The sequence below is a fragment of the Schistocerca americana genome, chromosome 2 (genome assembly GCF_021461395.2).
Source record: "Schistocerca americana isolate TAMUIC-IGC-003095 chromosome 2, iqSchAmer2.1, whole genome shotgun sequence".
In the NCBI taxonomy this organism is placed as follows: Eukaryota; Metazoa; Arthropoda; class Insecta; order Orthoptera; family Acrididae; genus Schistocerca; species Schistocerca americana.
Genome location: NC_060120.1, coordinates 160289271 through 160312936, shown reverse-complemented (window position 1 = coordinate 160312936; position 23666 = coordinate 160289271). Strand labels below are relative to the sequence as shown.

Here is a 23666-nt window from a genome sequence, read left to right as displayed (position 1 = left end):
GCTGTTAGGAGAAAATGCCTTAAATACTATTAGAAGAAAAACCAGTAGCTAAGAAACTCCTAGGATATATGCAGCGTTATCTATTTAATTCGTGAGCTTAAGTTAGCTCTAGAAGCAACCTGGGAGACAAAGGCCACATTTCATAATAAAAAAGAAGGTTTCAGCTGTAAAGTTAACATTCTGACAAAGACGATTCAACCTATGTCTGGAAAGCTGTCATTAGTGTGAGAGTAATATTTACTTAAAAATACATACTCTCCAAAGACAAATTAAACTAAAATTTCTTATGTTCACTGTGTGCAATAGCTCCTCTTATTTTGTATTATCTGTAAATCCCTGTGGTATGGTATTTTCACGAGTCGCCTGCAATTTGTGTTGAGCTTAAGTTTCTGAGGCATAACGCTGCTGACCTCAATTTTACTTCGTTTTTTATTTATTTTTTGAGCCATCAGTCATCTGACTGGTTTGAAGTGGCCCGTCATGAATTCTTCTCCTGTGCCAACCCCATTCATCTCTGAATAGCACTTGCAAGCTACGTCTTCCTCTACAGTTTCTGCCCTCTCCATCACCGTCTAGTACCATGGAAGTCATTCACTGATGTCTTTTCATCCTGTTCCTTCTCCTTGTCAGTGTTTTCCACAAATTCTTTTTCTCTCCGATTCTGCGCAAAACTTCCTCTTCCATTACCCTATCAGTCCACATAATTTTCAACATTCGTCTGTAGTAACACGTCTCAAATTCTTCGTGTCTCTTCTCTTTCGATTTTCTAACAGTCTTTGTTTCACTACCATACAACGCTGTGCTCGAGACATACATCCTCAGAAATTTCTTCCACAAATTAATGCCTATGATTGATACTAGCAGACTTCTCTTGTCCAGGAATGCCCTTTTTGCTACTGCTAGTCTGCTTTTGATGTCCTCATTGCTCCGTCTGATTATTTTCCTGCCTAGGTAGCAGAATTCTTTAACTTCATCAACTTCGTGACCATCAATCCTAAATTTACATTTCTCGCTCTTCTCATTTCTGCTACTTCTCATGAGGTCCGTCTTTTTTCGTATGTGATGATTATTAATAATTTTTTTTCAGTTGAATATTTACGGAGGATTCTGTTACGTGTCTAGGCGTTAAATGCCATGTGAAGCAGCGACATCAATAATGAACCCTAAACTATCTACTCGCTACTATCCGGACACACTATGTCATGCGGAAATGAAATGGATGTCACCTGAGGCTATTATTGCTAACAGCAGAATGGGTTGGCCAGAAGATTTCAGTGACTTCGACTAGTCACCGGTTGTCACCTGAATAACAAACCCGTCAGGAACATTTCAACCCTTCGAAACTGTCCACCCCGAGGCAGTGATGTGTCTGTGAAGTGAAAACCACGGATAAACCGAGACCACGCTGACTTCACGCATTGACGGACACGGATCCGCGGATGATTATACAAAATTGCATGCATCAACGGAAGGAATCACTTCTGAGTTCCAGAGTACCCCCAGCAGTCCAGCTAGTACTATGAGTGTGCATAGCGAGTTAAAACGAATAGGATACAGTGGTCGAGCAGATCTTCATATTCCATTCATTTCTGTACTCAGTGCTAAGAGACGCTCGAGGTGGAGTGGAGAGCGACTGTGTATGACTAGAAACGAGTGAGCTTCAGTACATTTTGGCAATCTGATGAAACGGCTTGTATTTGGCGATCATCTGGAAAACGTTATGTACAGTCATGAGTAGTGTCTATAGTGAAGTGTGGAGTGGTGGTGTGAGGTTATGGAAGCGTTTCCGTGGTCTGGATGCGGTCTCCTTACAGCGCTTGGGAAAATGCTAAATGTGGAAGGATAAAAAGGCATTTTACAGCGGTGTGTATTGCGTACAGTTGAGGAACAGTTTGGAGATGATAACTTTGCAAGCATGACAATGCACCCTGTCGTAATGTAGAACCTGTGAGGCAACGGTGTGTGGACAGTAACACTCCCAAAACTGACTGGCCGTCCTTATTCTCGAACTGAAACCAACGGAACACCATTGGGGTGAGTAAGATTAGATTAGATTAGTTTTTCGTTCCATAGATCCGTGTTAAGGAGATCCTCGTGGATGTGGAACATGTCACTACTTTTTTTTAAAAAAGCTGAAATAACAGTACTAATAGTATGAATATATACAATACATCATTTGTTTCTATTAAAAAATTCGTCAATGGAGTAGAAGGAGTTGGCCACTAGTAAGTCTTTCAGGCTCCTTTTAAACTGATCTTTATTTGTAGCTAAATTTTGTATGTTTGCTGGAAAATTATTGGAGTGTTCCTGAGTAGTGGACCCCTTTTTGAACTAAAGGAAGTGGTTTTAAGTCCTTGTGCAGATCATTTTTGTTCCTGGTATTGTATGTATGAACTGAGTTGTTTGTTGGAAAAAGAGATATATTATTTAGGACAAATTTCATTAAGGAGTAAATATACTGAGAGGCAGTAGTTAGTATACCCAGTTCTTTGAAGAGGTTTCTACAAGACGTCCGTGAATTTACTCCACAAATAATACGTATTACACGCTTTTGGACTCTGAAAACTTTTTTTTGACTTGAAGAGTTACCCCAAAATATTATACCATATGACATGGAATGAAAGTAGGCAAAGTATGCAAGCTTTTTCACTTTTATGTCGCCTATGTCTGCTAACACTCGAATTGCAAATACAGACTTGTTAAGGTGTATCTGCAGTTCTGTGGTGTGCTCCTCCAAAATGAATTTATTACCATGTTGTAATCCCAGGAATTTAAGACTGTGAACCTCTTCTGTCTGCTCTTCTTCGTATTTTATGCATATGCTGGGTGGAAACCTCTTACAGGTTTTGAATTGCATGTAGTGAGTCTTTTCGAAGTTTAATGTCAGTGAGTTGGCTGTAAACCATTTACTAATATCCATCAAAATATCATTAGCAGATCTTTCTTGAAATACACTCGACATACTATTTATTGCAATACTTGTGTCATCTGCAAACAAAACGAACTCTGCTTCTGGCAGTGTAACTGATGAGAGATCATTAATGTACACAAGAAAAAGCAATGGCCCTAAGATGGATCCTTGTGGGTCACCACATGTAATTTCTACCCATTCTGATGATGACTGATGACTTAATTCACTATTCCCTTGCACTGACACCCTCTGTTTCCTGTTAGTGAGGTATGACTTGAACCATTTTGCAGCACCACCCGGGACACCAAAGAATTTCTAATTTATTTAAGAGGATGTTATGGTTTACACAATCGAATGCCTTTGACAAATGACACACCTGTTGCTTGTAACTTGTTATTTAATGAATTAAGTACATTTTCACTGTAGGTGTAAATAGCCTTTTCGATATCAGAACCCTTCAGATATCCAAAATGTGTTCTTGATAATATGTTATTTGTGGTCAGATGGTTGAGAAGCTGCCTGTACATTACTTTTTCTAAAATTTTTGAGAATGCTGGCAAAGGAGAAATCGGTCTGTAGTTTGATTGCATCTCTTTATCCCCTTTCTTGAATAGAGGCTTAACATCTGCATATTTCAGCCAGTCAGGAAATGTCCCAGTTATAATTGACTGGTTACACAAGTAACTTAGAATTGTACTAAACTCACAAGAACATGCCTTAATTAACTTTGTTGATATTTCATCGTAACCACTAGAATGCTTTGTTTTTAAAGATTTTATTATGGAAGTTATTTCTTTTGGTGAAGTGAGTGACATATTCATGTAACTGAAGCTATTTGTAAAGGCTAGTTTCAGATATTCAAGGGCATTATTTACTGATCCTGACAATCCAATTCTATCTGTAACAAATATAAAGTACTTGCTAAATAGATCTGCCACACTATGCCCATCGGTTACTAATGTGTCATCTACCCTTAGTGCTATTTGCTCCTGTTCCTTTCTGGTTCTACCAGTCTCCTCTTTCACTATATCCCATATTGTTTTTATTTTGTTCACTGACATTCCTATCTTCTTCTCGTAGTGCATTTGTTTAGATGTCTGAATTACTTTTTTAAATATTTTACAGTATTCCTTGTATTTAGCTAAATCATCAGCATTGGAGCTATTCTTGGTCGACAGATACATTTTCCTTTTTGTCTTACAGGAAATCTTTATTCCTTGTGTGATCAATGGTTTTATTATAGACTTCTGTTTAATTTGAGTAACTTTTAGAGGAAAACAGTTTTCAAACATGCTACTGACATTGTTCATGAATGTGTTATATTTTTCATTCATGTCATGAGCACTATAAACATCTTTCCAGTTCATATCTTTGAGAAGTTCTCTAAAACACTCAATTTTTCGTTGATTGAATTCTCTCCTGTACTCAGATTTAGCAGTCTTGATAATCTGCTAATAATTTACATCTAAAACAAGGAGCTGCATGTCATGATCTGATAGTCCATTTATTACAGGTTTTATGATATGATTTTGTTCCCTTGATTTGTGTATAAAAATGTTATCAATGGCTGTCCTTGAGGATTTAGAGATCCTAGCTGGAAAGTTTACATTGTGAGTTAGATTGAAAGACAACATTACTAACTGCAGTAAATGTTTACTGAAAGATTGCATTAGAAAATCTGTATTAAAGTCACCAGCAATCAAAATTTCTTTGTTTCTTCCTGTTAAATAACCCAAAAGAGCTTCTAGATGATATATGAATAGATTATAATTTCCTGCAGGTGCTCGGTAAGTAGTTAATACTATATAGGATCTGTTATGGAACTCTACTTCTGTTGCACATGCTTCTAGATGCTGCTCTAAATAGAATTTATTAATGTCCATGTTCTTGAATTTATGGCAGTTTTTAATAAATGTGGCAACTCCTCCTACATCCATATCTACTCTGCAGAAGTAGGAAGCTAGCTTAAATCCTGAAATCTCTAACATATCTATACCAGTGGTCACTTGATGTTCGGAGAGGCAGATTATGTCAATTTGGTTAAATGAATTCATTTCATCGATACAAATGAGTAGTTCATCAACTTCATTTCTGAGTCCCGGAATGTTCTGGTGTAATAAAGATAACTGATACTGCATACTAATGGGATTATAACTGCTTTGGTGAAGATGAACTGGCAGTTTCTGATTACTTTCTGTAAAACATTGTTTAAATGGAGGCTGTATGCTAAAATCTGACTCCTGTTCATCTGTTTTCTCAAACTGAGTGTGTCTGCCAATCTCTCTTAAAACTCGTTTTCTATCCCCCTTCCCTATCCTAAAAAAGGCATCCCTCGGACACCTGTGACCACTGGTACTTTGCCACTTGTGACAGTGTGCCCCCTTAAGTTTTCTGCAATCAACCCAGACAGTTTTCGCTTCCCTATCCTATTGAGGTGAAGGCCATGCCTAGTGTAGTCCCACGTATCAATAGCATCCACAGGAATCAAACCAATATGGGACCCTATATCCGTCCTAAGCAGCCACTCCAACTACAAGTTCATCCTCTCTTCAGAAGAGTTCAGATGAGGCCGATCATGGCGTCTCAACACAGACACAAATCCCACACTCGTATGCTTCGTTGCTGATGCTATCTTCACCAGGTCACTCTCTATGGAATATTCAGAGTCTCTGTCAATGCTATTTCCCGGACCACCCACTATAACCAAGGCATCCTCCTTCGTGAAATCCTTGCATAAAGAGTGTCGACTTTGTTCTAAACCTCATCACCCAACATTATTATATACTTTGGATTCGGCTATTGAGGAAGAACAGATTACCATTCCTCTATAGACATTCAGAAGCATCACTGAAAGTTTTCTCATTCGTCATATAGGTTAAGGGTGGGCACACCCACTAATGTGAGCCTATACAATTTTGATCAGGTAGTATATATCGGAGGAATCTGGAGAACACCTTACAGCAGTGACGTGAGGAGGATATTATGTTTCAATCAGCACCGCGAAAAAGTTGAGTTACTTTGTATGCTGGCTTTGGAATGTATCCGCAGTTCTTTTTTGATTTTAAAAACTGTCAGGAAAACTGTCTTAAGTCGCACCGGAAGGCAATTTATTTATTGATGACCGGTTGCGGACTGTTTGTACACTATCTAATCAGCCTGAAGGATAAAATACAGGTGATGTTACCGTATGTATGTAGCGGAAAGAGAAAGTGCTTTTGATGTGCGATTCTCATACATTGGATTGGTATTCAGAGGCTCATCTTTTTATCCAGTCAATAGGTAGTGCAAATGTACACTTCTTTAAATGGAACAATGCCAATTTACATTAACAAAGTAGAAGTAGGGTAAATAAGAATGTTAATGGTGTTTGTTGCAGGGTTATAGTGCAAGTCGTTTAAGAGACATCGTACTTTGAAAAGTTCACACACCGACACTTGTGCAATGCCTGCAGTAGCACACACTGAAGAGTAACACAAGTGCATACACTAGTTATATACATTCTGACCAGTAGCGAGACAAACTGACCATCACAGGTTGTGTTCGAAAATGACCACCCTCAGCGGCAGTACACGCTTCCAGTCTGGTATGGAACAACTGCTGCACACACGCTAGTACTTCAGAGGACGTGTCCGAGTGGGCTGCAGAACACGTCGTTGTATATCATCGAATATAGTTGGTATGTCCTTTTAGACAGAGTCTTTCACCTTTCCACACAGAAAAAAGTCTACAGGCATCAAATCCAGGGAATGGACTGGCCAAAGTACAGGTCATCTGCTTCCAAACCAAAGATTTGGAAACAATTAATGAAGACACGCTGTAGTACTTCGTGTATGAAGGGCTGAACAGCCATTATGGTGTTTGTACTGTTCTCGGGTCTTCAGCTGGGTGCAGTCGTTTTCAAACCACGATATTTCGACAGTGTTCCTTGCCATCATCTACAGGTGATACATGCAGACTGAGTATGGTTCAAATGGCTCTGAGCACTATGGGACTCAACTGCTGAGGTCATTAGTCCCCTAGAACTTAGAACTAGTTAAACCTATCTAACCTAAGGACATCACAAACATCCATGCCCGAGGCAGGATTCGAACCTGCGACCGTAGCGGTGTTGCGGTTCCAGACTGCAGCGCCTTTAACCGCACGGCCACTTCGGCCGGCGCAGACTGAGTATCTCCGCTGAATTTCCTCCCCTTTGTACTCTGATCGCTACCCACCCCTTTCCCTGCGTCCTGCCGCACGCGGCGCTTCGTGGAGTGGTGGTGGGGAGGGGCGGGCTGATCCACAGAGACGCCGGGTTAAATCTCAGCAAAGCCTGGGGACCCAGAACTCGGCCAACTAAAAGCACAGCGCCGACCCAAAGCGACTTCCGCGCCCGACGAAGGCCACAGGACATCTGATGGTCCGCAGTTCGCATCCAGCAGCCAGCAGTCCGCCCCTCCCTACGACCACTCCACGCAGTGCTGCGTGCGGCATGACGCGGGGGAAGGGGTGGGGAGCGATCACAGTATAAAGGGGAGGAAATTCATCGGAGACGCTTAGTCTGCAGTTATCACCTGAAGATGACGGCAGGGAACGCTGTCGAAATATCGTGGTTCGAAAACGACTGCACCCGGCTGGACACCCGAGAACAATACAAACAGTTAATTCGCCGGAAAAGCCTAAGATCACACAGCGATTATGGTGTAATCAGAGGTTCCTCCTAATCTGCGGAGGAACGTCTTCTAGCATCCATGGAAGATGGTGTGTTACTAGGTTGCGGTTCTTGTGCGCGTTGTGTTCCGTCTATGAAACAAGTGTCTATACGTACCCCACACCATATGTTTATACTGCATGGACGCTGACGTTCCACCAGACGAAGCCTACTAGGATTGTCCACAGATCAGTAGCGCATGTTTCGGCGGTTTACCTGGCCGTGATTGGTAAATGTGACTTCACAGGTAAATAGATACATGATACGTCTAGAATACTGTGTCTTAATGCCCATGTTAATACCATTCTCACAATAGTTTGTACGCAGCTCTTGATGGAGAGAGGTGCCACAGGGATGGAACCTATGTCGATAGAGAATGCGCAGGATACTCTGCTGACTCATACTACTTCTACGTGTGGTGCAAATCAACTCCAAAAAAAGCAAGAACATAAATTTCCCCCTCTTCCGTCCTCACTTGTTTCCTACTTTCTCTTTGTCTAGGTCTACACTTCCGCTTTCACGTAACTGGGTGAAGAAGTTGATAAGTAATTGCCGAGATGATTGACGTCTATTGGGATATCTTGCCGCATATTCCGTACAAGAACGAACTGCATTCTTCCTACGCTCTCCATACACCATGAGCACGTCGGCGGCTTTTTCTGCATTGGTAGATCCCATCGTACACTCACGACCTAGTGCATGGACTGTCACGCACTAACTGATTAGCAAGCTGCAACGCACTCAAGGAATACACAAGCACCCTGTAAGCAAAAAAATAAGGACATCGTACCTAGCAACTACGCAGGTTGTGTGTCAGAAACAAGTGACGGTTTGGAAACTTCGCAAAACACGATACCTCGTAAACTGCTCGCACTAGAATCCTGCAAAAAACACCACTGACATTCTAATTTACCCTACTTTTCGTCTGTTGATGCCAATAGGCCATGTTCCGTTCAAACAAGTGTGTAATTGCACAAAAAATACACAAGTATTACTATAATCTGTTTATCGGCTAACAATACGAGCCCCTAACTACCAATACATTCTGTGAAAACCGCCCATCAATAGTACTTTTCATTTCTGCAATATCAGGGGCGCAAGTTTTTGGTGGTTCATCCTGTATAGCAATAACGTTTGCAAAACTGCATTACAACAGCAACTTAGGCTCTACAACACTAATACTGTTCAGAACCAGACGACGTATCATAAATGAAAATCTTGCGTTACACCAGTCATACAAGTTACTTAATTACTTATTTCTTCGTTCCAGTTACCGCGCTTTAGGCAGCGTCACTAAACTTACAGCTGTGTCTTGCCATTCCAGATGGCTAAAGAAATCGCCAGGATTGCCCTGACACAGAGATACACTTCTGCTGTTGCTGGAAACGAATTACCGAATATTCACATTACCAATGAGCTGTGTAATTCTGTTTTGACTCATCTATCTGAATCCTATGGTAATTTTGCAAGGGAATTTCAGTATGTACAAGACCAGAGAAGTGCCTACAAACAAAACTTTGATTCAGTACAGTCCAGAGACGAAACAAGTGCGTAAACCACGGCACTACAGCTCCCCACTCACTTTTTCCCCCTTCCCCCATTCTTCCATGTTCTATTATGTGGTAATTAAATGCAAATACAATAAGAGTACTCCTCTACGATCATCATTCTTTCCAGTAAATCTTGTTTCGATGGCTTAAATCTATAGCGTAGTCAAATAATATCAAACAGAGTGTGTTCTAAACAACACAGTGCAAAACAAAAAGGGTCACTTGTCCTGACCCCATAATTATCTGTCATTGCGTTGCAGAAGTTGGAAATTGAACTCGGAGGTGCCCACAATCTCCCTCTGTGAAAAAGCGAAGCGCCCTTTGACGTCAGCCTCAGGCACGGAAACGCTTCAAACACCAAAGTGTCAACACTTGCGCAATAAGGTATAGATGGTTCCGAGCACTATGGGACTTAACTGCTGAGGTCATCAGTCCCCTAGAACTCAGAACTAGTTAAACCTAAGTAACCTAAGGACATAACACACATCCATGCCCGAGGCAGGATTCGAACCAGCGACCGTAGCAGCAGCGCGGTTCCGGATTGTAGCGCCTAGAACCGCTCGGCCACCCCGACCGGCCAATAAAGCATTCACACGTTTTGCCGTCGAAAACAGCAGTCTGCAGGGCAATGTGCAACAGAACGACATTCTTAACAACTTTGACACTTCAGCAACCCCCCCCCTCTCCTCCCCACATTGACCATTCAACACCCAAGGACATTGTAGGCCTGCAACTCCACTGGATGTAATCTGACCTCTCTGGAGTGTAGCGCGATCACAAATTTTTGCTCCGGTGTTCACAGTGGTACCAATAGGAACCTTTCGAAATCGTTCACCGAAGGTTTAATGTGATCTGAAGCAGCAAAGGTTGTTTATGTTTTCTCAGCCCTCCTGAGGCGTGATCACAGGAGGGGGGGGGGGGGGGCAATGCGACCTTGACACAGGTGTGAACGAAACAAGTTAGGGTCTTTCTATGACTACCCAGTGCCACCGCCGCGCCTTAGTTGGGAACTTTAAAAATCTGCCTGTATGGAGATGGATATTCACTGATTCCCATGTGGCGTGCAAACATTTCGTCACTCCACAGCTGGGTAGCGCTACGTCGATGAAATTGCGCCTGCTAGCATGCGAAATGTAAGTGACCACTTGTGTTGCGCAGTGTACGTGCAGTAACATCTTAACTAACATGTAGAATCGAACGATTATGAATTAAGTCAACCCTTCATCACTGTAATAGTAATAACGTCAGTGTTGCATGAGATTATCCCCTCAGTCTTCTATGCGCTTGTGAAGAACTGTTTTGTGATACTTCCGGGAATAAGCGCTCTTCCGTGTAGGCCACGGTTTCAGTTATTTCTGAACCAGTTGCCGAAAACTGGCCTGGCCTTTCCCGTGTGCTGTGTCCAGGTCGGTTTTGTTTCGTTCTGCTCTTCATCTTCCGATTGACTCGAATCCGTCTGTAGCTTATCGTGGTAAGTGCAACGCCATCGCTTTGCTTGAAAGAACGAACAATTGAAAAATATACTTCACCGACGAAAAAGAGAAATTACCTTTCCGAAAACGAATGCTTAATTACCTCGATCTTTCCACTTGGTTCCCAGTCATTACTTTAAAGCGCATCGAAACTGGCTGACAATCGTGCTACCCAACCCTTGTTAGGTTTAGCGATTTTTCGAAATTAACAGTGACGTAAACTTAATACGACTGTGATCTTCTGCTCAGCGGAGTGTATACCTATAGTGAACGGTCAGCTTAGAAATTTCAACATGTCACCTCTTCATTTAATACCTCCTCATAGCCGCTCCAACTGCATTGTTAACATCAGCGTTGATGGAAAATCACTTTCCTCCCATACTCTGTTTCAGCTTGCCTAAATGTTGAAAATAGGTTAGTGCAAAACATGGACTGCTGCAGCAAAACTTGTGAGCTCAGTGTGATGTCTCACTGTCGCGAACGAGAACGATGTCTTTGCTTAATTTTCCACGCCTCTTCTTCTTTATGGCCCTGCACAGTGATATCATTGTTGCACAGTACAAATCGGCACTAATGTTTCTGCCTTTTGCCATAAACTCGTGTACGCAATTCTTTCACGGTTGAAGAAAACGGTGGGTCATGCGCTTTCCCTCAGATTACCTGCAGGTGAAGCAACTTCGCATTTTTTTCCGCATAGGCGAGGCGAGGAGGTCCATTCCAAGGATGCTCTCTTTATTGAAGGTGTGAAATGATGGACTCACCTCTCAGCGCTCGTAGCGATGCGGCTTAGAGAGCATTATCATTCATATAGTAACGCACAAGGAAATTTAGAGACGCCCTACACTACGCACGTTTGTGTGCAAGTGATAGTGATCGCGGAATCCAGTGTGAGCACAGTTTCGGATACTGCAGACGATCTCAGACTGTGTAATGTGCACTGCCTGTTGGGATGCGGATCTACTGAACAATGTCCACTGTTGCCACTCTGCGACTCGTGCTAAGAAGTTCATCGATTGCCTACACGAGGTTCTCTGTGGTCGGTGTCCTTCCTTTCCGATTACACTCACCCAAGTCTGTTGGCACCATTTCACTGGGCGCAGCCCCGAATCCTCCCGCGATCAGAAAAATTGTACAGAATCCACCCGAGCCCGCAAGGGTCTGAAAGACGATGGGACTGAATCCTCCCGTTTGAAGCAGGAAGCAGTTCTAAATGTTATGAATACTCCAAGTAGGCAAAGGAAAGCATATGAAGTTACAGTAGAAGATGTAAAAATTTTTCGCGTGTATTGTGAGTATGTTTAAAAGTTTTATCTTTTATCTTATCGAGATAAAGTCCAACCAGCATAGCGCCAGGGACTAAGTCCCGCTCAAGGTCACGCGCAAAGCGTGTATAAGTGAATGTTTAAAACATGGGAGGTGTAGGGGAAGGAGATATGGAACACGGCAGAGATAATTATATAATTGGCTATAATACAACATACAATGTGTCAGTTTTGGAGGATTCGGTCCTGTTACCCGCTTACCTACATGGTTTCGGGTGGATTCGGGGCTGCCCCCATTTCACTACGTAACGGACACGATAATGGATTGGGTCCATAAACCGCCAGAATTTCGACGTGAATCCGTGTGCAGTTTAGAAGTTTTGCACCAAGAAGCGTAGTCTTCCACGCCATTTCACTCCTACGCTGTGATGCACCTGTTATCCCACATCGCACCAGAACACTGCACAATGGAAATCCATAACAGGTCATTTTTTCTGGTAATACGCCACCTTTCATGCACAGTGGTCCTAGTGTGGAGCGATATGCATAACTTACTTTTTGATGTCTCCTAGTAACATTGGACACGCCACCGTTGATGCACAGTAGTGTTACTAAGTGTCGCCCTTGAAGCCTAGTAGTCGCAGTGTGGGTCTATATGTTTAACTTACCTTTTGATGTCTTGTAGTATCATCGACTGCCACACTCTTTGAAGCAGCAAACCATCAGATGAGCACATTATTACAATGTTGTTGTTGTTGTTGTGGTCTTCAGTCCTGAGACTGGTTTGATGCAGCTCTCCATGCTACTCTAACCTGTGCAGGCTTCTTCATCACCCAGTACCTACTGCAGCTTACATCCTTCTGAATCTGCTTAGCGTATTGATCTCTTGGTCTTCCTCTACGATTTTTACCCTCCACACTGCCGTCCAGTACTAAATTGGTGATCCCTTGATGCCTCAGAACATGTCCTACCAACCGATCCCTTCTTCTAGTCAAGTTGTGCCACAAACTCCTCTTCTCCCCAATTCTATTCAATACTTCCTCATTAGTTATGTGATCTACCCATCTGATCTTCAGCATTCTTCTGTAGCACCATATTTCGAAAGCTTCTATTCTCTTCTTGTCCAAACTATTTATCGTCCATGTTTCACTTCCATACATGGATACACTCCATACAAATACTTTCAGAAACGACTTCCTGACACTTAAATCTATACTCGATGTTATCAAATTTCTCTTCTTCAGAAACGCTTTCCTTCCCATTGCCAGTCTACATTTTATATCGTCTCTACTTCGACCATTATCAGTTATTTTGCTCCCCAAATAACAAAACTCCTTTACTACTTTAAGTGTCTCATTTCCTAATCTAATTCTCTCAGCATCACCCGACTTAATTCGACAACATTCCATTAGGTTATTATAAGGCAGCCCACACACCAGAACGTTATCTTCCTTCACATAAGCTAAGCATGTCATCTCTAGTGGTATTGATTCTGCAAATGATAACGAAACATTTGGTGCACCGGAAATATTTACTGTGTTCTGTATTGTCTGCGTGTTTATCCTTTAAGTTTTGCAACACTTTTGCCGAAATCTACTAACTGTCACTTGATACACACATCTCTGTTGTGAAAATAGAACGCATGTTTTGCATAGGAATGCAGAAAATTCTATATTAACTGTGCTGTCGAGTGATACGCATTGTCGCATGTGGATTACGTGTCTGAATTACAGTGAGTGGCAACATAAATTGTGATAGGCATTATTAAATATGCAATAATGTATATTGGTTCAAACTGAAAAGCACCTGCATATTTTAATATCACAGTACACTAAATGAACATTTATTCAATTCATTTTTAATTTTTTATTATCAGTAGTGGCATGTTAAGTGAAACTATATCTACTTTGTTTAAGGAGCGTCTGCGCTGATTTGTGACACTTTGTATTAAAAACGGTAATAATGTAGGATTATTAAAAAAACGTCACATGTTCCCATAGGAGGTAGTATTGGTGAAAACTAGAAGAAAAGTTCCTATAATTGCATGTCCGGGAATTAATACCTGTTAAGATATAGACTGTTTTATTTCTGACCAGCAATTTGTAGTATTGAGTAATCTAAGCTGTCTTAATGTTCTTGCGCACTGTGTTACCAGCGCTTTTGGAGAATGTTACCATTGTGGAAGGACGATTATGGTTTTTCAAATACGAGGCACTTCCCACCCCCGCCCTCACCCCCTCCTTCTCGGTTTCTACTTATTGTACGACAGTACATCACTGCACATTTCATGGGCGATAGACTAGCTTGGAGGTCCCTTAGCGTGGCCAACTCCTGGCCGTCCTGACTCCGTCGGATTCCTGGCTTCAGGGAACATTGAGAGATTGCAGGGCACTCTCACTCTTGATTTAGTGTTATGCCGCTTCTTTTTCTTAGGGAATATGATTTGCAATTTGACTTCACACGTCAATTGAATGGTGGGCAGTGGTTAATGCTCTCGCTTGCATGCTCTAGGGAAAGAATAACGGTAAGCTTTACCTGCGTTCAAAGGAATAGGGTGCCGACTTAAATGACTGCTGTAAAAGCATGGTGACGGTGGGCCAGGGAAGCTCGTTTTTTCTGCGGAACCTGCGTGGAAGCATTTCCGGACGGCTGAGTTCTGCGGCCTCATTGTGAGAACACGTTGGTTGGCGCCAGTCAGTCAGCATTTGTGTCCAGGTAGACTGACTAGCGGCGACAAGTCGCCGCTGCAATGGCCAGCGAGTTGTAGACCGGCAATAAAGAAGAGGATGGGGCCTTATTAGGCAGGAAGCCGACGGGACATCTGTGTGCGTTCTGTGAATTTCGGTGGGACAGGTCACTGGCACCCAGACGTCCAGACTCTGTTACAAAACATATTTGTGAAAACGTGAGGCTTTTAGCGAGTTTATGGCCGTTCTTTGGAAACTTCGAAATGGACGCAACAGAAGAGATAAAAGGCTTTTTATGGAGGGCTGTGGTTCCATCCTGGTCATGTTGTTAGCAAAAGACATGGCGCAAACGCGTGAGAAAAAGGCTGCGAAACTGAATCTTTTTTCCTTTTCTCCCAATTGGTCAAATCCGTGTATGCAGAGCAAGGGGCGCTCTCTGAGCTTCGAATGCCATGCTCCAGCTCGTGATTGGCTTGTGCTAAAGTGGAGGGAGTCTAAGATGTAAATGAGCTTTTACTACCGAGCTGAGGAAGAAAGCGGACAGAAAGAGAAGATCACTCTTGTACCAGAGCTTCGCTAGTAAAGAACTGCAGGTCTCTGCCTAAACGGTGAGACTGGTGTCCTTTGCTAGTATGCCACTTAGAGCCTGTGCCAGTCACCTTCTGAACCATCAGAGGTATTGCTTCTAGCATCATGCACATATTGAGTTATGCATGGGTGTACTTATTTGCCTTGAGTCGGCCGTCTAAACATTTGACATATTCCATCACGCATAGTCGTGGCACGAAGTCAGATTGGCTTGTCAGACCAGCAGTCGGGTACACCTGCACACTGGAATCCACCGGGGTTTCAGAAGCTCATGGTAAAGTACCTGCGTTCCAAATTAACCGAACACGAGACCGCGTACTTGCATTTTTCGGGCGTGCGCCATTAATAACAGACTGCTGCCGTCCATGACTTCAGTCGCCGAATGCATCGTGGTGTGCTGCCCTGACCAGCAGGAGGGTAAAGTATTCGCTGTTACTGCGTAGGGCTCCAATATATGTTTCTCGGCACCCTGTTCTTTCGAACTATATTTTTCTTTTTTAGGAATAGTAGAGTATAGATGTTTGATTGTGGCGCAGTTTAGTTGCCACAAGCCGGATTCATGTATATGAAGTGAGATATAGCAATTAGTGTTCCGGGTAGTGTCCTGTGTCGACCCCAGACTGATCAATTTGTCCACCATAGACCCCATGTTAGTTAAAGAATCTGTCAAATAAAAATGTTTGTGTGACGTTTCCTTATTCATTTATTTTGTCTTGTGATGTTAAGGTTGAATAAATCTATTGTCATTTAGATCACAACTTCTCCCAGTGTTCTGATTAACATTACCTTGCTATTTTTATTTAAGTCCAGATCCTAAAAGAGAGTAGCAAGCTTGCAACATTTAATGTCATTGGCGCACTCACATCCCATAGAGAATGTGCAGGCATTACAAGAACGTGCGACCATGCATATGACACAGTCAGAAAGAATCCAACTGCGTTGGGAAGCTAGCGTCGTTCACTGTGATGTAGCGAAGCAGATCTCAGAGATGTGTCAGGCCGCTTGGTAACCACATGCATCGCTCGCCGAGCGGGATTAGCCGAGCGGTCTTAGGCGCTGCAGTCATGGACTGGGCGGCTGGTCCCGGTGAGGGTTCGAGTCCTCCCTCGGGCACGGGTGTGTGTGTCTCTCCTTAGGATGATTTAGGTTAAGTAGTGTGTAAGCTTAGGGACTGATGACCTTAGCAGTTAAGTCCCATAAGATTTCCCACACATGTGAACATTTTTTTGCATTACTGCCTATAAGGTCTATTTCTGTGTGACACATGGGAAAAAGAGTGAAGATTGGCCAGTATCTCATCAGATATTGGGTTCTGGACTCATCATTTCTTCTAATTCTGGCCAATACTATCTCATTTAGGAATATGTGGCACCTTTTTAATAGTACCTAGTTTTCCAGTCTCTACTGCTTACATGGCGCTATTTTGCTGGACAGTCGAACGTATGAGTGAAGCGCTAGTAACATTAAGCAGCACCAAGACTTCATTGTCGAGATCGTACTACAATCTTGAGGCGATACGTGAGAACTGTCACCATTTATTAGCAGTAGTGGAAACAACCATACCATTCATCACAAGTAATATGGAACATCCGATGCTATAGACTCATGTGGGATCATAATCGAAAAGTGTTTTATTTTACTTAACAGACACTTCGTGGTCGCCCTACTGCGGTTGGGTGAGGAACGATCTACAAGGCCCTTTGGCCGGAACGTCTGCACAAATGCAGCTCGACATGCAGTGTATGTGGATCAATGCACTAGGTCGAATTCTCCGTGCTAGCCTTTCTCTGACACGTGTTAGTCGACAAGAACGGGAGTAAGGCATCTGCTGAGATTGGAAAGTGAGGCTGGAAACAAGTGAGTAGTTGAAATATCGAGGTAGACCGTGAGTTCTGTACAGATAGTGCGATTAGTAGCGCATTGTTCGTACATGGTAGGTATCCCGGTTCGAGTTTCGATCCAGCATAGACGTTTTGTGTGCCACAAATTAAGTGCCCACAAACTAAGTGCTAGTGTTAATTTGAAATGCCTTGTAAGAAAATCATAGACCACATGTCATTACAAAGGACACATCTCATTACTTGGCCTACACCATTGTCTGAGAAACAATTTTCAAACTGAGAAGAGAAGCGGCTTTCAGGCGAGGAATAGGAAAGGCCGAAGCAGTGACAAGCAGCAGGTGTGAGCCACGTGGGATGGGACCACTGACCTGAAACCTCGCCTGCATGTAATCTTTCAGCGTTTCAAGGCACACCTTTTCCAGGATGCCGTACACCAGCGCCTCTTTGCCGAACAGCTGGTAGCTCTCGATCTGCGTCACGCCGTACATCAGGTCGTACCTGAAACAAACGAGGACAGATCCGTGAGGGGAGTATGTCTTAGTCGATGGGTCGGCTTTTGTTGTTTAAAGGTAACGCACATCTTCAAGATTTTTCCACGCTGCCCGCAATGTCGGCTTTAATACACCATGGACTGCACGTCGACGACCATCCGCAAGCACGAGCTCTGCGGAGATTGCTAAAATCTCGCTATACGACGTGATGTTTGGAGTTTCCCGGTTTCAGGAGCAATGGTTTCGGGATTGTAGCCCGGTGACGACGAAATCTTGCCACGATATTTGGGATGACAAGGATTCGGCCCTCAACACGTGAGTGTCTAACACTCGGATGACGTCGGCATCTTGCCACAATATTTCGGTTGACAGACATTTAGCCGTCATTAGGTGAGAATAAAACACAGGAATAAGATCGAAATCTTGCTGCGATATTTCGGCCGATAGCCATTCATCCGCCTTCAATTGAGTGCTAAACACTCGATGACGTTGTAAATCTTGCTACGATATTTCGCCTGACTACCATTCAGCGATTTTCAGGTGAGTGTAACACACTCGGATGACTTCTGCATCTTCCCACGATAATTCAGCGGACAACCATTCATTCATCTTATGGTGCGACGGCTGAATGTTTATCTACAGAAATACTGCGGCAATGTGTCACTTCAACCGGCAGCAGTCCCGAAACCTCGCGGACTAACTTTTTGTAAAAACAGTTTTCGGACTTCCGTTTGGTTTCTCCCAGCCGGAAGAAGATGCCCAAGGTCACTTTTCTGGACAGTTCAGAAGAGTGATTTCCATTGCAACATAACACAGCCAGGTAGCTGCATAGTTTCATGGGATTCCCTTACTAGTCCTGAGCCAGAGTAATCCGGAGGTACATTAGTGGTGACGGTATGTGTATAAGGTAAACCCGAACTCCAGCGAGAAAATTTTGGATATTTTTCAGGCGTCTGTTTTCGGCATTTGATACAAGAGACTGGTGGTATTCTGTTGCTCGCCACAGAGTAATTGCGTTTATTTCATATTTACTGCTCCCATTTGTCTTGGTAAGTATAATGCACTGAAAATATCTGATTAAAATGGCAAACGTCACTGGTGTGAGCTGTGCTTTGTCCTGGTAAGTATACTGCACTGAAAATATCTGCTTAAAAGCGCAAATGTCACTGTGAGCTGTGTGTCTTGTTCTGATACAAAGTTGTTCCACTCGCGTTCGTAGCCGTTGCTAATAACAATGCCCATTTCACTCAGGCTTGTATTCAGTACTGATATCGCTATGTGAGGTGATGCTTGAAGTTTTCTCGAAGTAATGACTAGTCCATAAGGCTTTGAAATTGTAGCCCAAAAATGGTTCAAATGGCTCTGAGCACTATGCGTCTTAACTTCTGAGGTCACCAGTCGCCTAGAACTTAGAACTAATTAAACCTAACTAACCTAAGGACATCATACACATCCATGCCCGAGGCAGGATGCGAACCTGCGACCGTAGCGGTCACGCGGTTCCAGACTGAAGCGCCTTTAACCGCACGGCCACACCGGCCGGCATTGTAGCCCAGTGACGTTGACATCTTGCCAAGATATTTCGACTGACAAACGTTCAGCCATCTTCATGTGAATGTAAAACACTCTGATGACTTCGACATCTTGCCGCAATATTTCGATTGACAGCCATTTCGCCATCATCAGGTGCGAAGTATCTTGGCTAGATGCCGGCTGCAACCCTGAAATCTTGATGACCAAGCTTCACAAAAATATTTTCAAACTTTTGTTCGCTTTCTGTCCCTGGGAAGTGATGCCTAAGGGCAAGTGGTTCGAACTGCCACATAACATCAACATGCAAATACACTCCTAGAAATGGAAAAAAGAACACATTGTCACCGGTGTGTCAGACCCACCATACTTGCTCCGGACACTGCGAGAGGGCTGTACAAGCAATGATCACACGCACGGCACAGCGGACACACCAGGAACCGCGGTGTTGGCCGTCGAATGGCGCTAGCTGCGCAGCATTTGTGCACCGCCGCCGTCAGTGTCAGCCAGTTTGCCGTGGCATACGGAGCTCCATCGCAGTCTTTAACACTGGTAGCATGCCGCGACAGCGTGGACGTGAACCGTATGTGCAGTTGACGGACTTTGAGCGAGGGCGTATAGTGGGCATGCGGGAGGCCGGGTGGACGTACCACCGAATTGCTCAACACGTGGGGCGTGAGGTCTCCACAGTACATCGATGTTGTCGCCAGTGGTCGGCGGAAGGTGCACGTGCCCGTCGACCTGGGACCGGACCGCAGCGACGCACGGATGCACGCCAAGACCGTAGGATCCTACGCAGTGCCGTAGGGGACAGCACCGCCACTTCCCAGCAAATTAGGGACACTGTTGCTCCTGGGGTATCGGCGAGGACCATTCGCAACCGTCTCCATGAAGCTGGGCTACGGTCCCGCACACCGTTAGGCCGTCTTCCGCTCACGCCCCAACATCGTGCAGCCCGCCTCCAGTGGTGTCGCGACAGGCGTGAATGGAGGGACGAATGGAGACGTGTCGTCTTCAGCGATGAGAGTCGCTTCTGCCTTGGTGCCAATGATGGTCGTATGTGTGTTTGGCGCCGTGCAGGTGAGCGCCACAATCAGGACTGCATACGACCGAGGCACACAGGGCCAACACCCGGCATCATAGTGTGGGGAGCGATCTCCTACACTGGTCGTACACCACTGGTGATCGTCGAGGGGACACTGAATAGTGCACGGTACATCCAAACCGTCATCGAACCCATCGTTCTACCATTCCTAGACCGGCAAGGGAACTTGCTGTTCCAACAGGCCAATGCACGTCCGCATGTATCCCGTGCCACCCAACGTGCTCTAGAAGGTGTAAGTCAACTACCCTGGCCAGCAAGATCTCCGGATCTGTCCCCCATTGAGCATGTTTGGGACTGGATGAAGCGTCGTCTCACGCGGTCTGCACGTCCAGCACGAACGCTGGTCCAACTGAGGCGCCAGGTGGAAATGGCATGGCAAGCCGTTCCACAGGACTACATCCAGCACCTCTACGATCGTCTCCTTGGGAGAATAGCAGCCTGCATTGCTGCGAAAGGTGGATATACACTGTACTAGTGCCGACATTGTGCATGCTCTGTTGTCTGTGTCTATGTGCCTGTGGTTCTGTCAGTGTGATCATGTGATGTATCTGACCCCAGGAATGTGTCAATAAAGTTTCCCCTTCCTGGGACAATGAATTCACGGTGTTCTTATTACAATTTCCAGGAGTGTATATTGCTGCAGGGGATCCGATTCCTGAGCCATAATAATCCGCAGAGTACACTACTAGTAGTGGGACAAAATTTTGATTGTTGTTCATGGACATTTTTTAGTATTTGGTGGAAGATACTCGTGGCCTTCGGTGGATCGGGAAATAGTAATTGGGTTTCGCTCGATTTCTTGCTTCACTATTGATCGGTTCTGTCTCCAGTGTGTTTGTTGGTCTGCGTTACTTGGGCGTCAACTGTGATGAACAACAGTATGCATGGGTTTACTGGTGATGAAGAGTAGACCACGATACATATTCGGTGCTGATTCATTGAATGCAGTGAACGCGCAGCACATCGACGCTATGCTGAACTGTTTTCGTAGCGACAACAAAAACATCACAGTACTTTAGCACATATGCGTTGTTACATTATTCTATGTTTTGTATTACACTTTTTGGTGATTGCATGTTCTAGGACTTTTCACTGTTATGAAGGTATTTTCAATGAAACAAAAGTAACTGAGATCTCAAATCGAATATATCATACAATGTTTGACTGATAGCTGAAGCACCCGGAATAGATAGTCGTAAGTCATAGAAAATTTCTACGGGGGCACAGCATCAGATGGCATGTAAATGATTAGAACTGAAATTCTCTGTGACAGAAATAAGTAAGTTAGTGTTGTTCGTGTTTACTGTTGTTACCGGGCCTGGTAGGGCAAACATCGAGATGACAGAAGTCATGGGAGACCTCCTGAAATTGTGTCGAACTCCTTTCCCATGGAGCAGAGCAGAAATTCAGCGTGGCATGGTCGCAACAAGTCCCCTGCAGGAATATTAAGCCATGCTGCCTCAGTTGCTATCCACAACTTGAAAGTGCTGCCGGGGCAGGATTTTGTGAACGATAACAAACCATCGAATATGTCCCATAAATGTCCGATGGAATTCATGTCGATCGCTCGAATTGTCTACAATTTTCTTCCAACCAGTCCGAAACAAATGGGGCTCCGTGATACGCCCTCCATAAAAATTCCATTGCGGTTTGGGAACATGAAATCCATGAATGGCTGCAAATGGTCTCCCAGTAGCCGAACATAACCATTTGCAGTCAATGACCGGTAGAATAGGACCAAAAGACCCAGTCCATTCCACGTAAACACAGCCCAGACCATTATGGCGCCACCACCAGCTTACACAGAGCCTGTTGATGGGTCCACGATTTCGCGTTCTCTTCAGCACACGCTAATCCTACCATCAGCTCTAGCCAACTGAAATAGGGAGTGACCAGGCCACTGTTTTCCAGTAGTCTGGGGTGCAGCAAATATGGTCACGAGACTGGGAGAGTCGCTGCAGGCGCTATCGTGCTGTACGCTAAGGCATTCGCGTCGGTCGTCTGCTGCCATAGCCCAATAACGCCAAATTTCGCTGCACTGTCGGAACGGGTACGTTCGTCGTACGTCCCGCATTGATTTCTGAGATTATTTCACGCAGTGTTGGATGTCTTATTTATTTTATTTATTTACAAGTCAGGTTCCGTAGGACCAAATTCAGGAGCTAATCTGCAAGGTCGTGGAACGTCTCAGTACATGAAATTACAACATAAAAGTAATTACAGATAATAATGAAATGTTTAAGAACCCAAAAAAGGCAAGTAAAGTTTAAGTAAACCCAATCAACAATACAACAAGAATCAGATTAAATTTTCAAGGAACCTCTCCACAAAATAGGACGACTGACCCATGAGGAACCTCTTCAGTTTCGATTTGAAAGCGCGTGAATTACTGCTAAGATTTTTGAATTCTTGTGGTAGCTTACTGAAAATGGAAGCAGCAGTATACTGCACACCTTTCTCCACGAGAGTTAAGGAAGTCCGATCTAAATGCAAGTATGATTTTTGCCAGGTATTAACTGAGTGAAAGCTGCTTGTTCTTGGGAATGAGCTAATATTGTTAACAAGAAATGACACTAAGGAATATATATATATTGAGAAGCCAATGTCAAAATACCCAGACTAGCGAACAGGGGTCGACAAAAGGCTCGTGAATTTACACCACTTATTGCCCGAACCGCCCTTTCCTGAACCAAAATTATTTCTTTAGAATGGGAGGATTCACATCAAAATATAATGCCAAACGACATAAGGGAATGAAAATAGGCAAAGTAGGCTAATTTTCGTGTCAAACGATCACCCATTTCAGATACCGTTCAAACAGTAAAAATGGCAGCATTAAGTCTTTGAAAAAGACAGTTTGCTATCTATCTGAACACCTAGAAATTTGAACTGTTCAATTTCATTAATCATATGCTCATTCTGTGAAATTAAAACGTCAAGCTTTGTTGAATTGTGTGTTAGAAATCGTAAAAATTGTGTCTTACTATGATTTATCGTTACTTTATTTCCTACAGGTTATGAACTGCACTATTTGAAACCGAGTCAATGTTGCACACAACATCCTTTACTACCATGCTAATATCATAAGCGAACAGTAATCTTTTAGAGTCACCTGTAATACTAAAGGGCATATCATTTATATAAATAAGGAACAGGAATGGCTCCAACACTGATCCCTGGGGCACCCCCCATTTGAATGCACCCCACGCAGACCCCACACCACACCCATTCTGAACGCTGTGATTAATGACATTTTTGCTGTCTGTTGCTGAAGTAAGAGGTGGGCTACTCCCCATATTCCGTAATGGTCTTACTTCTGGAGCAATGTTTCATTGTCAACACAATCAAATGCATTAGTGAAATCGAATAATATACCTAGGGTTCGAAACCTTTTGTTTAACCTATCCAGTACCTCACAGAGAAAAGAGAATATAGAATTTTCAGAAGGTAAACAACTTCTAAAGCCGAACTATACATTTGATAGCAAATCGTGTTGTATAAAATGATCAATTATCCTTAAATACACAGCCTTTTCTATA

General features: G+C 43.6%; 1 protein-coding gene across 1 annotated transcript in view; it reads right to left on the bottom strand.

Moving 5' to 3' along the window:
• LOC124593848 overlaps positions 1-23666 on the bottom strand; it is a 542124-nt gene that overhangs the window by 153492 nt on the left and 364966 nt on the right. Inside the window, exon 5 of the mRNA XM_047132196.1 lies at positions 17370-17499. Within this exon, the coding sequence (XP_046988152.1) occupies positions 17370-17499 (130 nt within the window). The remainder of the gene's footprint in view (positions 1-17369; positions 17500-23666) is intronic.